Raw genomic sequence first — 12,826 nt, forward strand, 5'->3', positions numbered from 1 at the left:
AACCTTCTAAGCTGATGTTGAATTGGGTGGGTGTATTTCTTAGTTATTCTTTTCAAAATATTTTCTAAATCTTCTCTTTTTATAGAAAATTATCCATTTCATGTGTTTGAGATTTATTGGCCAAAGTTACTAAAGTATTTTTATCATTAAAGGAGTCCTCCTTTATCTGTGGTTATGTCCTCTTCTGGGTTCCCAGGATTGTTCCTTTGTGTCCCTCCCCCCTTAAACAGGCATGTTCCCTACTTACCTTCCCCAATTCAGTCACCCTAGTGGTTTGTCCTTACTTTAGTTTGCTCAAAGAACAAGTTTGGATTTTGTTAATCCTTTCTATACTACTACTACTACCACTACTACTACTACTACTACTACTACTACTACTACTACTACTTCTGATGCTGCTTCTTCCTGTTTTATTAATGTGTGTTTTTGTCATTATTTTCATCTTTATGTTTTCATCAAGTTCTTTTTTGCCTCCCCCTGCTCCCAACTTCTTGATTTGAATGTTTACTTCATTTTAAGATTTTTTTTTTAAGATTTTATTTATTTATTTGACAGACAGAGATCACAAGTAGGCAGAGAGGCAGAGAGAAAGGGGGAAGCAGGCTCCCTGTTGAGCAGGACCCTGGGATCATGACCTGAGCCAAAGGCAGAGGCTTAACCCACTAAGCTACCCAGGCGCCCCATTTTAAGATTTTTTTATAGGCATATAAGGATATAAATTACTTTGTAAGCACTGTTTCTTGCAGATTTTGACATGTATTATTTTCATTGTCATTCAGTTTTAAATATTTTGTGATTTCCATTGTAACCTGTGATTTATTTAGAGAGTGAATGTTCAAGTTTCCAGACAAAGGGATTTTATTTTAACCTTTTTCTTCTTTTGAACTGTTGATTTCTAACTAAATTGCACTGTCATTATAGAAAGTATATGGTCTGTGTGATATCAGATCTTTGAAATTTAGGACTTATGTGTCTTAGTACCTAGTCCATTTTTATACTTCTTGCATGTGTTCTTGAAAGAGAATAGGTTATTTCTGGAAAGCCAGCATATAAATATATAAATCAAATATTCAGTTTTATATACTTTTGTCATTGCTGTGTCTTTGTTAATTTTGCTTTCTTAATAATTTGCTTATTTTATTAAGTACTGAGAAGAATATGTTGAAATCTGTTAATTGCAGATTTGTCAGTTTCTCCTTGTTATTCTACCAATTTTTTTTCTTTTCATATTTTTAAAATCTATGGCATGCCCTATGGCTGTGTACATACACATTCAAAGTTGTTTAAGTTTCTTGTTGAATTCCTCTGTTTATTATAATGTAATGATGAACCTAAGTTTTAAAAGTATTTTATTTTATTGTTATTTCTATACCAGCTTTATTTTAATTTGGATTCACCTAGCATATCATTTTCTTCCTTTAATTTTCAATCTTTTGGGGTGGTTTTATTGTACGTCTTTTGTAAACATACATAGGTGGATTTAGTTGTTTTAGCTACTTTGATGGATCTCTGTCTCTTTGATAGGCAGAGAATGCACAAATAGACCTGATAGGCAGAGAATGCACAAATAGACCTATCTTTCCAAGTTCATCTTATACTAGTCTTTTTCATTTTTCCAATGATGCAGCCACAATGCCTCTTTATAAAGTTTCCTTTAAAATGTCAAACACTGTCTAACTCAGTTCCTTTGCACATGTAATTCTTTCTTCTTGGAATGGTCTTTACCATGGCCCTCTATTTTAAAAAGCAAACCTCAGTTTAAGTGCTCCCCCTTTTCTTAAGAGAAGTTCTTCTCTGACCCATTCCAAATAGTATCCCCCTTGTTTTCCTAGTACCTGATTTCTTTTATAGCACCAAAGTTATTTATTCATAGATGTTTATTGATATGACTATAAATACTGTTATACTAAGCATTTTACCTACATGTTGATTATTTGATATTAGTAAACATGAGTAGTAAGATAAGGCAGTACCCCTAAAAGAGTAACATGGTCAAGAAATGGTCTCTAATGGATGAGGAGCTTGGAGTAAAGAGGGAGAAATAAAGACGGTTCATGAATGGGAAAGAATTTGAGTATGGAGGTGCCTTTACGTAGAAAAGGAAATATGTAGTCCTCCAGGACTCGGGGGTGGGGGGTGAGAGAAGTGTGACTGCAGATGTATTTAAGGTATAAAAGAGGTTAAATAAATAATTGCCTGAATCAGACCTGATTTTACTGAATAAAGAGTGGAGAATAAATGGAGTTGAGAAGGCGGTAGAATACTTGTCAAAAGGTGCGCCTTAAGAGAACGGCGTAAGGCTCCAAGTTTAGTTGGACTGAGTGAAGTTAGCAGTGTTGCTGGTTCTGTGTTCATTTGTTAGTACCTTGTGATCCACAGCATTAGAGGGTTAGTGAATATGATGCAGGGATGGGTGTAAGTTGCATAGTGTGTGATCACACTGATGAGTGAATATATTTTACGGGGGTGAGTGTAGCATTGATTGAAGACAGAATGTCATGAATGTACTATGAGCACCATGTTAAGAAGCGGCGGGATGAACTCTTGCTGTGCTCCAAACGAGTGTGACTTTGGGCACAGTCTTCTCCCTGAATTAGAAAGGTGTTGAGCTTGATCATCTCTAAAGCCCTTTTCAATTTTCACATGATGAGAGTGTATGAAAATATGAAATTGAGTGAGTCATGGTTTAGGTAAAAGTAGGTGTTGGGTGCGAAGAAACAAGTACAGGTATGGAGCTTGTAATAAGTTGTGTCTCCTAACTCTTTTTTTTTTTTTTAGATTTTATTTATTTATTTGACAGAGAGATCACAAGTAGGCAGAGAGGCAGGCAGAGAGAGAGGGAGAAGCAGGCTCCCTGCTGAGCAGAGAGCCCAATGTGGGACTGGATCCCAGGACACTGAGATCATGACCTGAGCCGAAGGCAGCGGCCCAACCCACTGAGCCACCCAGGCGCCCTGTGTCTCCTAACTCTTAATGATAACACTAGCATAATGTATCTGCAGTTGTTTTGTAGAGTCCCTTATTTTCAGTGTTCATTCACATTATCTGATCATCTTTTAACTATATAAGGGTTGGTAGGGATATAAATTAATATCACCACTTACAGATAACCTCGCCAGAACAAAGAACATTATATTTCAAGTCAAATTCCAGTTGTGCTTCTAAGAATGGCATTGGCAAGCCAGGCTTTTTTTTAGCCCTATTTCCTTATCTGTACAATGAGGAGGGTTGGCTTTTGTATCAGACTACCTGAATTTTACTTTTAGGCAGGTGTCTAGATCAGAGAAATATGACAGTTGTTATGTATCTGCATTTTATCAAGGGATTTGACATAATCTTTTAGATTTTCCTTTGTAGACAAGAAGTAGTGAATGGGTGGCAGCACCCTAGTGAATTTGTAATTTGGGAGCTATCTGATAAGATGACATAGAATTCTATTCTCAGTGTAGTCTTTTTCACCATTTTTGCGATGACATGGGTAAAGATATTGATGGCTTGCTGATCAAATAGCCAGTACATTGGATAACAGAGTCAGAATCAAAGATGATCTCAGCAGGCTTCAACTAAGAGCCAAATATGACAAGATGAAACACCATGGATTCTTCTAGTGCATGCCTGTAGTTGGGCCAACAAGCACACTGCACAAGGATTGGAGGCAGGGGCTTCCTTCAGATCTTGCCTCCATTACTCTCTGTGTGACATACGGCCTCACATTCAAAAGCATAAAAGGATATGAATTGTGAATTCTCTTTCTCCCCCAGTCATGCCGTGTCATTCCCCAAAGGCAAATAGGATTATTAGGTTTTTAGAGTGTATCCTTCCAAAGAAATTTTGTGCCAGTGTAAGCAAATTGTGTGTGCATATATTTCCCCCCCTTCCCATTTTATGCAAGTGGGAGTGTATTACATTGTTTTTGTACCTTAGTTTTTTCCCTCATATTTATGATTTTATGTTGGAGGTTCCCACATGTCAGTGTGATCATTTTAAGTGTTTGCACAGTATTACTTTATAGGGATGAATGATAGATCATAGTTTAGTTAACCAGTTCTTTACTGAAGAACATTTTGGCTATTTTCAGTATTTAACTATTACAAACAATGCTGTAGTCAATAACTGTACCAAAGTTTTATCTATGGAATAAAGTCGAAAGGAGTGGTGTTGCTAGGTCAAGGGGAAATTCTGCTTTCTAATGTCACTGTTGTCATCTCTGCCCTTCTGTGTCACATAATCTTAGAAAAAACAGAACTGTATAGCTGGAAAGGGATATAAATACCATCAAGTTTAGTGGTTCCCAAAGTATGGTCCTTGGGCTTGGAGTAATAGCAGCATCACATGGGAACTTGGAACAAATGCAGATTCTTGGAGCCCATGCTTGACCTCCTGAATCAGAACGTATGAGGTTCCCAGCAGTTTGTGCTCACAGTTGCTTTTACGTATGAAAAAACTATGATTTCAAAGGTGAAGTAACTTAGCACTTGTCTCAAGGTGTGACCTCTGACTTCTTTTTGAAACTCTTTTCCCATCATGTCAGATCTTTCCCCCACTGGAGTTTACAGACTACATGCTGTTCATAACAACATCCACCCTTGCCTCATGCCCTCTCTCTCACTTTTTCTTTTGTCTCTACTACTGAAATCCTATTTTCATTTGTTCCTGTTTTCTTGAAGCACTTGGATCTCCCAATTTGGAAAAATCACTACATCTTAACCTTCCTATGGCATTTTGTTTTTACTTCTCTTTCTGTATGAGTGTCTGATGTGCATTCATATCAGTCTTTTGTTAGCTTATACATATGCTCCTTGAGGACAAGGATGATGTTTTATTTGTTGTCACTTTAGGCTCCTTGCACCTTCCTTGCATTTACTAATTGATAGATAAACGTTGGTTGCATTTCTTCTCATGCACAGTTGGAAATCAGTGAAATAGAGAACATACTTGGTGCTACACTCATTATCTGTAACTCTGACCAGTCTTCTTATAAACATGCTATTGACTACACGGGACAGTAGGCACGGTGGGGAGAAGTCAGCTCAGACCCCTCACTGAAGTTCATAGATGGAAAATTAACCAATATGTAATAAGTGAACCTATATTTTGGTTCTCTTATGTGCCAGGCATAATGTGTGTTGAGGCTGATATGTTTCTAATATCATTTTCAAAAATAAAGGACCATGCATTTTTACAGTTGATACTGTCTTGTACCTGTATACATTTAAATTGTAGGTATTATTTCCTCCTTGTGAACTTAAAACTTAGAAGTATGGTGTCAAGGGATGTTAAAATTTTTCGATATTCTTAAAAAATTTGAGTTATCTTGTTTACTCTGTTGTGCTAAATATCAAGATAAGTGTTTCATATTGTTGAAACTTCACATTCTGGAAAAACACCCCATTTTCTCAGATTATCTCAACATACTTGTGAGGGAAGAATACAGATGATTCCTTGTGTGATAAAGTAGAAGTTTTATCACTTTTAGTTCACTTTTTCCTTAAAGCATTATAGTTTTATATCTAAGCAAAATTTAATGTTTTTGGTAGTACTCAGAATCCAGTTTATAATATTTTAGAGAAATGTTGAGAAGAAGCTTATCTTGGAGATGATTTTTTTAAATGATAGGTGCCTGGCCTACAGTGACTTTGGTTCATCAGGCAAGTATTCTTATGAGCTGTCTTGAGAAATGGAGATATTATCACTGGCTTAGGGCCAAAGTTAACAACTTTGAAAGAATGTGCTTCTGTAGTAATTTTGAAATTATTTTTCTCCAAGACACATCATTTTTATCAATTTTTAGCTAATTGTGTGGAAAATGGAGAAATGGAATGCTTTAATAAAATTTTGTGATCAGAAACAAGTTGTAAAAATTAAATATAATATTACCAGCCCATTTAGAGTTTTGTATTACCTTAGCAGTTGTATATTGGGGACTTACATACAACTGTGTCCTTAATTATTATTTTTAGATGAACAATTTTAACCATGTTTAATGTTGTAAGCTTGTAAATATGATTGTTACTGTTACGTCATACCAAACATAAGCAAAACTGTTTAATCTTTGCCCCCAAATCCATTAAAGACCAGTTCATATACAAGTGCATGGGAAGGTAGAAAAATGTTATGATTCTTTTTCTGTCCTTAAGAGTTTATAGTCAGCATAGGAGACTTTATGCAAATGAATGAGGCAATCTGCACAATAGCTTTCTGAATTTCACAGTGTGGCGTAACTAGTATCTTTAATTTGTCAGCAAGGTACTGTTATATTATTTGATCAAATCAACTGAATTTTATGCTATTAATATCAGAAGCAAGCTTTGATGGGTGATCCATAAAGTAAAGCTGTATCCCATATGTAGTTCCTGTGCCTAGCCCTCATTTCCTACCAAAAATGTAGAATTGAGTTTCTCATTGTTTCCTTTTTAGTGAGCATTTGTCCTGTGCATTCACATTCTTTCTTCATGGGGAAAGTAATGTATGCACAAGTGTGGAGATTGCCCAACATCAGCCAATTTATTTGATCAATGAGGAGCATATACACATGGCTCAGTCTTCACCTGCACCATTTCAAGGTAAGTAAATGGCAATGTCCTGCTGTCTACCTGTCTCACACCAAGTGGATAGCCACCTTGCCCAGTAAGGTTTGCAGAATGAAATATTATTTTAAATGGACATTATAAAGCTAAGCGTAAGGGTCAACTTCTGAAGAAGAAAGGAAAAGCTACCATTCGCAATGAAAGCTTATTAGTATTTTGCTGAAAGCTTGGAGCTTATCACATTTACAACATGGTCTTAGTTGAAGTTGTACTAAGGAATAAAATGTAGAGAATTGCCTTCCGAACAAAAGATCAGTATTTGAAAAATACAATCCAGTGAGTAATTGACATCTCTTAAAAATTAAAGGTTTTCATTGTTTTGTTTGTTCCATGATTTCAGGCGCAAAATGACTTACAGAAAATTACTAATTTCGAAATTTCAATCAGAATCCTATTTCTAGAGTTGTATACTTTCTTCAGTGATGTTAATATCTTTATTATTTCTTTTAATTAGAGGCTACGTTGATTGTAGGTATTTGGTTGTAATTTAACTTAATGTGTATATGTTCATTAAATCTCAGCTAATCACCTAGATTTTTACCAAGATAACTCCATGTCCCTTTTTCCTAATCATGATTTCTAAATCTTTGGTTTCGTTTTTAGAATTCAGAATTTTATATGAATAACTTTTTAAATGTTATAATGTTTAAATGCAATAATATTAGGTTCACCCTTCTGGAAAAATCTCTTTTGGTTCAGTCTAATTACTAGAGATGCCTGCTTCAAAGGGTCTTAGCATATCATACAAAGTAATTTTTAAAAAACACTGATATTTTAACAGATTTAACTAAAATATTTTTATTGACATAACAACCTGTCATGAGTGTTTAGCCTCTGTATTACTTAAGATTGGTTTTTGATTTCCTGCAGATGATTCTGATTTAATTTGATGAAAACATCTGTTCCTTGACCTAAAGATATTTGAGCCTTTTAAATTTTTTTTTTAAGGTAAAAAAGAATGTTGAATCCTCATTTAACTCTCTCCTAATTGTTACCTATTTTTTTTACCCCTTCTTTTTGTAATACATTTTAAGCTATGTGCTTTACCATTCCACAATTTTGTGTATTTGCTGTGTGAACATTTATAAAATTCAAAACCCAGTTCCCATACTGTACACCTAAGAGTTGTACAGTGTTTGCATATTATGGATTACCAGAATTATTCAATATTGTGTTTTGTTAACTATGAAGGTGCTGAGGACCATCTAACTTCATTCTAGACTTTATCACTGAAAACAAAAGCATTTATTTATGATAAGAACAGAAGGAATTCCTAATCATGAGGGGAGGTGACTAACCTAAGTTGGGAAAGATTATTTTAGGTCTTATCGTTTGTTCCTAATGTCTCGAGTGATAGAAGACTTTTTTGTGGGATATTACCCTGCTTATTTCCCTTGATTGGTGTGGAGGAGGGGCATTCTTGGGGCAGATGTTGGCCTATAAATAATTTTAGTGAATATAATTAATGTGGGATATGGGAATTTCCTAGAAGTATTAATATAGAAATATTGATTATTGGTGTGGGAATTTCCTAGAAGTATTAAAGCAGAAATATTCCCCTTGATTAACTGTGTTGGTTGGACTCAGTATTTTTATCCTATTTGAATCAGTGAGGAACAGCAGAAAGGTACCAAGAAATATGTGATGTCTACAGCTATCACTGAATATTGTAATATGTCATCCAGCTGTTAAAAAAATAAAGCCATCCAAAGAAAGAGCACCTCACTTAATGCCTATGCTGAGATTTTTGTAGAAATTAGGATTAAGAAAAAGTTTATCTCTGGAAAAATATTGTTTGAAAGGTTAACCCCCCTAGACTACAAATTGGCTGGGTTATATGCAGCATCATGTTAACTATATTTTTGTGGCTAAGTCAGTGAAAATAACATCAGATCAAACACTGGAAGAGATGGAGGGACTTTGAGTCCTTTACTTTGAGTTTAATAAGTTTTGCTTAGAGTTGTTTCATCAACAGACCTTCAAAACAGTTGTAACTGAAATTATAACTAAGCATTATGTTTCAGACTTGGTACATCAAGACCTTTTTGCTATTACAAGTTTTATTTATATGTTATTTTTAAAATTACAACAAATACCTAGGAATTCTCAGAAACCCTGGAAAATGTGTTCAAGTTCTAGGCAGGTTTTTGGGATATATGTATTAAATGGTTTTTTTATAAAAGAGTCAGTGTTCACATTGTTATAAACTCTTATCAATCAGATGTATAGAAGCTTTCATAAATAGTTTATATATTGTGTGTTACTACAGCTGTCTGATTTTTTATTTTTTACCTTCCCCATTTGATTTCCTTAAAAAACTGTTGTATGTTGAGAGGCATATAGGTAAGAGGTACTAAAATGAGAAACTTTAAAAAAAAAAAAAAAGACTGTAAAAGGAGTCTGGAAATAAAGAGCACTATCTAGTAAGTGAGGCTGGACTTTAGCCTAAGTGACCACATGTGTGGCCTTACACGTAAGTAAGAGTTATTACTCTGATCTGTAACATATGTTTCTCCTCCCTGTCTTAGTACTGGTAAGTCCTTATGGCTTAAATGGCACGCTAACAGGCCAGGCATACAAGATGTCAGACCCAGCCACCCGTAAGCTGATCGAGGAGTGGCAGTATTTCTATCCCATGGTGCTGAAAAAGAAAGAAGAATTGAAAGAGGAAGAGGAGTTGGGATACAACGATGATTTCCCTGTGGCTGTCGAAGTAATTGTTGGTAAGAAAATATTTTGCCTGAAGAACTTCATTCTATCTTCTTCATCTTTCTTAATTTAAAAAGATAATCATTGAGATTCATCAAAAATAATCTCCATAATTTTCCCATTTTTTTTTTATTCTCTTGATACAGTGGTATATGCTGAGTAGTTATCTTGCCTGAAGCGCCAGTGGTCCCTGTCTTCCAAATGCTATTATCATAATGTTGGAGCACATGTTTAAACAGCTATTAACTTAGGAAGGAATGGAGCACATCACTTTTGGCAGTACCTAATGAGCACCTCATTTTCATCATTGAGCTTTGACTCTGACCACTAGAATATCAAAGTTGGCATCCCGGTGTGAACTTTTTCTCAGGCCTGCTTCTCTCCTTGCTCTCTTTCCTTACAGGTGGTGTTCGGATGGTTTATCCTTCGGCATTTGTTTTGATCTCTCAGAATGACATCCCAGTTCCTCAGAGTGTTGCTGGTGCTGGAGGCCATATTACAGTGGGGCAGCAGGGACTTGGTAGTGTGAAGGACCCAAGTAACTGTGGGATGCCTCTTACCCCTCCCACTTCTCCAGAACAGGCCATCATAGGTGAGTATAATCCAGGAATGTACTCGTCCAGGTGGAGGAGATCACAGAAAACCATGTAGCTTCCTTGCCATGGAACAGATGAGTAAACTCACATTGAGAAATGCCTTATGCCAAGAGATGGAGGTAGAGTGACATGGGAAGTCTGCAAAATACAGAAGGAAAATTTTCAACAAATAGAATGGATGTGCTTCCGAATTTTAATTGTGCCCTATTAGTCTTTATTCCAGTTAGACAGTGTAGTTGTTTCTCTTAAGTTCTCTACACACATCTGTCCCTTTACACACATGTATGTGTGTGCACACACACAGACATACACGAACAAGGGACAAGGTGGAGGCTGCTCTTTTTTTCCTTAAAACAAATGGAAAACACCTAATCAGAAAATAGCTGAAACATTTGCCCAGTTGGCCATTGCCAGGCAGGAACACGTCTGGTATAATTCTTTTCTTGTTATAAATAAAAAGGTAGACTGGCATTTAGAAGCTCTCAGGAAAATGCTGTGTTCTGTCAGTCATCTGTCTACATTAATGATCAGTATTAATTACATATGAAACTTTAAAAAATTTCCTTCATGAAAAAATTCAGAAATTGTTCAAATTGGGAGCATTTTGCCATCTTTGGAGTAGTATATTTTCTGTGTTAACTTTTTGGTTGTTGTAGTTGAAGTTGTTTTAATTGGAAATCTAGTCATTAATATTCATCAGACTTGAGCTGGAGGGAGATTATTTATAGGCTTTTTAATGTGGGCCATGTTAGCAAAAGCATCAGAGTAGATAAAGTCTTGACTGCTGAACTGAAAACAGACTATGCAGCATGATACACACTTACGTGGCTATTTTCATGAGATTAGATAAGACGGCATTTCACAGTTTCCGGCATGGTGCTTGGCATGTGCAGGGTACTCAGTAAATGTTCATGGTTAAGCAGTATATCGGGCGCAAGTATAGAGACTGTGATTGAGCACACCGAATTTAAAAATCTGGCTATATAGCTTTTACTAGGTGAGTTGGCCTTATTAAATTCTCAAACTTGGCCTGAGCCTCCAATTCCTTCTCTGTTAAGTACTACGTACTTGACAGAGCTGTTACACATACTAGGTAAAAAGCTTGACCGTGCTCTGTAGGCAGCAAAGCAGTCTACAAATGGTGGCGTAAGCAATTTGAAGCAAAACACGACTATGTTATCTGGAAGGAGTTACCCGGATACGGTGTGGAAGGCAGAGAAACGGGCAGCAGGCAGCCTCTGTCTTGAGAAGCCACGTAGTTGCTAAGACAGTAAGAAGAAAGGGACATCCAACTCTGATATGGCAGAGCAGAGAATTTGGACGATTCCTTATGAAAGGATTTGCTCCGTTTTTATTAAAAAAGAAGAAAACCAAAAAAAGGAAAAAGAAAAAATACTTCTACAGACCTTTTAATAATCATCATAGAGAAGATATATTGATACAGAGACTAGAATTAGTATCTCTTAGGGATATTTGTATTCAACTTAAAATTGAAACTTAAAATGGAAGACCTGCTGTTTGCATGATGTCCTAGGGTCTGATCAGTTAGGAACGCTAAATTTCACGATTCAGAAACACCAGGTTTTGTTTATTGTGGTTTTCAGTGTGGACTTCCTAACTCCGAGTCTTTACATTACTTCCTCTGACTGTGTAGGTCATTTGTGCTAAGCCCTGGGTAAATAAATCCCCTGATGCCTCCTAACTCTCTAAAACCAACCAAATAAAAGCAATTGGAATCTTTGTTGTAAAGTGAATTTGTCTTCATTTTTGACATCATGATACAATGAAATATAGCTTAGGACTCTTAATGCTGTCTCAGAGACAGTCTTGGTCAGCCTTGTCATTCTGCAGTTGACTAATATTGAGCATCGCCTTGTTTTCCTACATATAGGACAAAATGTGTCCCCTTTCCCCCTAAAATGGCCAAGAATCTTCTAGATTAGCAGGGGACCTAGGAGGGCCAACTGGTTTTGGTGAAATCACTCATGCCTCATGTGGATAGGTACCTCTGCTTGTGTCTCCTATTTATGGAGATAATTTTGAGGAACAATATTCAGTGTGTATTTGACAGCATGGAGTATAGGTCTTGTCTAATTCCCTATGAGGTATCATCCCCATTTTAATTAAATCATTAAAAGCTACTGAAAAGCATTAACCCAGCTTTAATCTGAAAAAACTGTGCCTTATTTTCCTCATCCCTTTTATTTTTTGGTCGTATTCATCCTGTATGACACCGTGGGTATATGATCTCTAAATTGTAAGGTGTTTGGGAGCATAGGGCTATGTGTTCTACTTCTGTTTCTCTGTTTATCCTAGTTTTATAATAAGCATTTGCATATCCATTGTAGAATTGAAGTGAATTACTTTGTACCGTATACCAAGTCAGGGAACTTTAAAGATGAAAGATAGCAGTAAAAGACCAAATTATTTTGTCTCCTTTATCTAATTTTTAATACAATAATTCTTTCATGGGGAGCAAGCAATTTTTAGTTCCTTAGAATGTAAGCATTTTGATGCTGGTTTTTGTTTTTTGTCTTAAATAGAGCTAAGCCCAACCATTCAGCTCATCTGATGGTTGTGTTCCAGCATATCAGGACTACTAATTTGTGGTATAAGGTTGTTTATTTTTCAGATGAGGGTGGAGGTTTCCAGAGTGCTTAAAATTGATTATTTTGTTCAAGATGTTTTGTATCATAGTTCTGTTGAGGATAAAACCCACAATATATCTGTGAAGTTAAATAGATGAAAGTAATTGAATCAGAATTTAATACTGGAAATCAACTTCAATATTTGGTGTGTGATAGAAATAGGAAAATACTCATATAACCAAAAACCAGTATTACCAGTAATCCTAATGCACCTAATAGAAAGAAATGGGATTACATACCAACCATAGCTGGAAAAGCTAAGTGGAGTTATTAGAGAGAAACTAGT

The 12,826-nt window shown here is 35.9% G+C and overlaps 1 protein-coding gene across 1 annotated transcript in view; it reads left to right on the forward strand.

Moving 5' to 3' along the window:
- LOC116878575 (mediator of RNA polymerase II transcription subunit 13-like) overlaps positions 1–12,826 on the forward strand; it is a 152,852-nt gene that overhangs the window by 87,990 nt on the left and 52,036 nt on the right. Inside the window, exons 5-7 of the mRNA XM_032876206.1 lie at positions 6,418–6,563; positions 9,116–9,310; positions 9,700–9,888. Of these exons, the coding sequence (XP_032732097.1) occupies positions 6,418–6,563; positions 9,116–9,310; positions 9,700–9,888 (530 nt within the window). The remainder of the gene's footprint in view (positions 1–6,417; positions 6,564–9,115; positions 9,311–9,699; positions 9,889–12,826) is intronic.

Source organism: Lontra canadensis, unplaced genomic scaffold (genome assembly GCF_010015895.1).
Source record: "Lontra canadensis isolate GAN:19392208 unplaced genomic scaffold, GSC_riverotter_1.0 scaffold58, whole genome shotgun sequence".
Classification (NCBI taxonomy): domain Eukaryota; kingdom Metazoa; phylum Chordata; class Mammalia; order Carnivora; family Mustelidae; genus Lontra; species Lontra canadensis.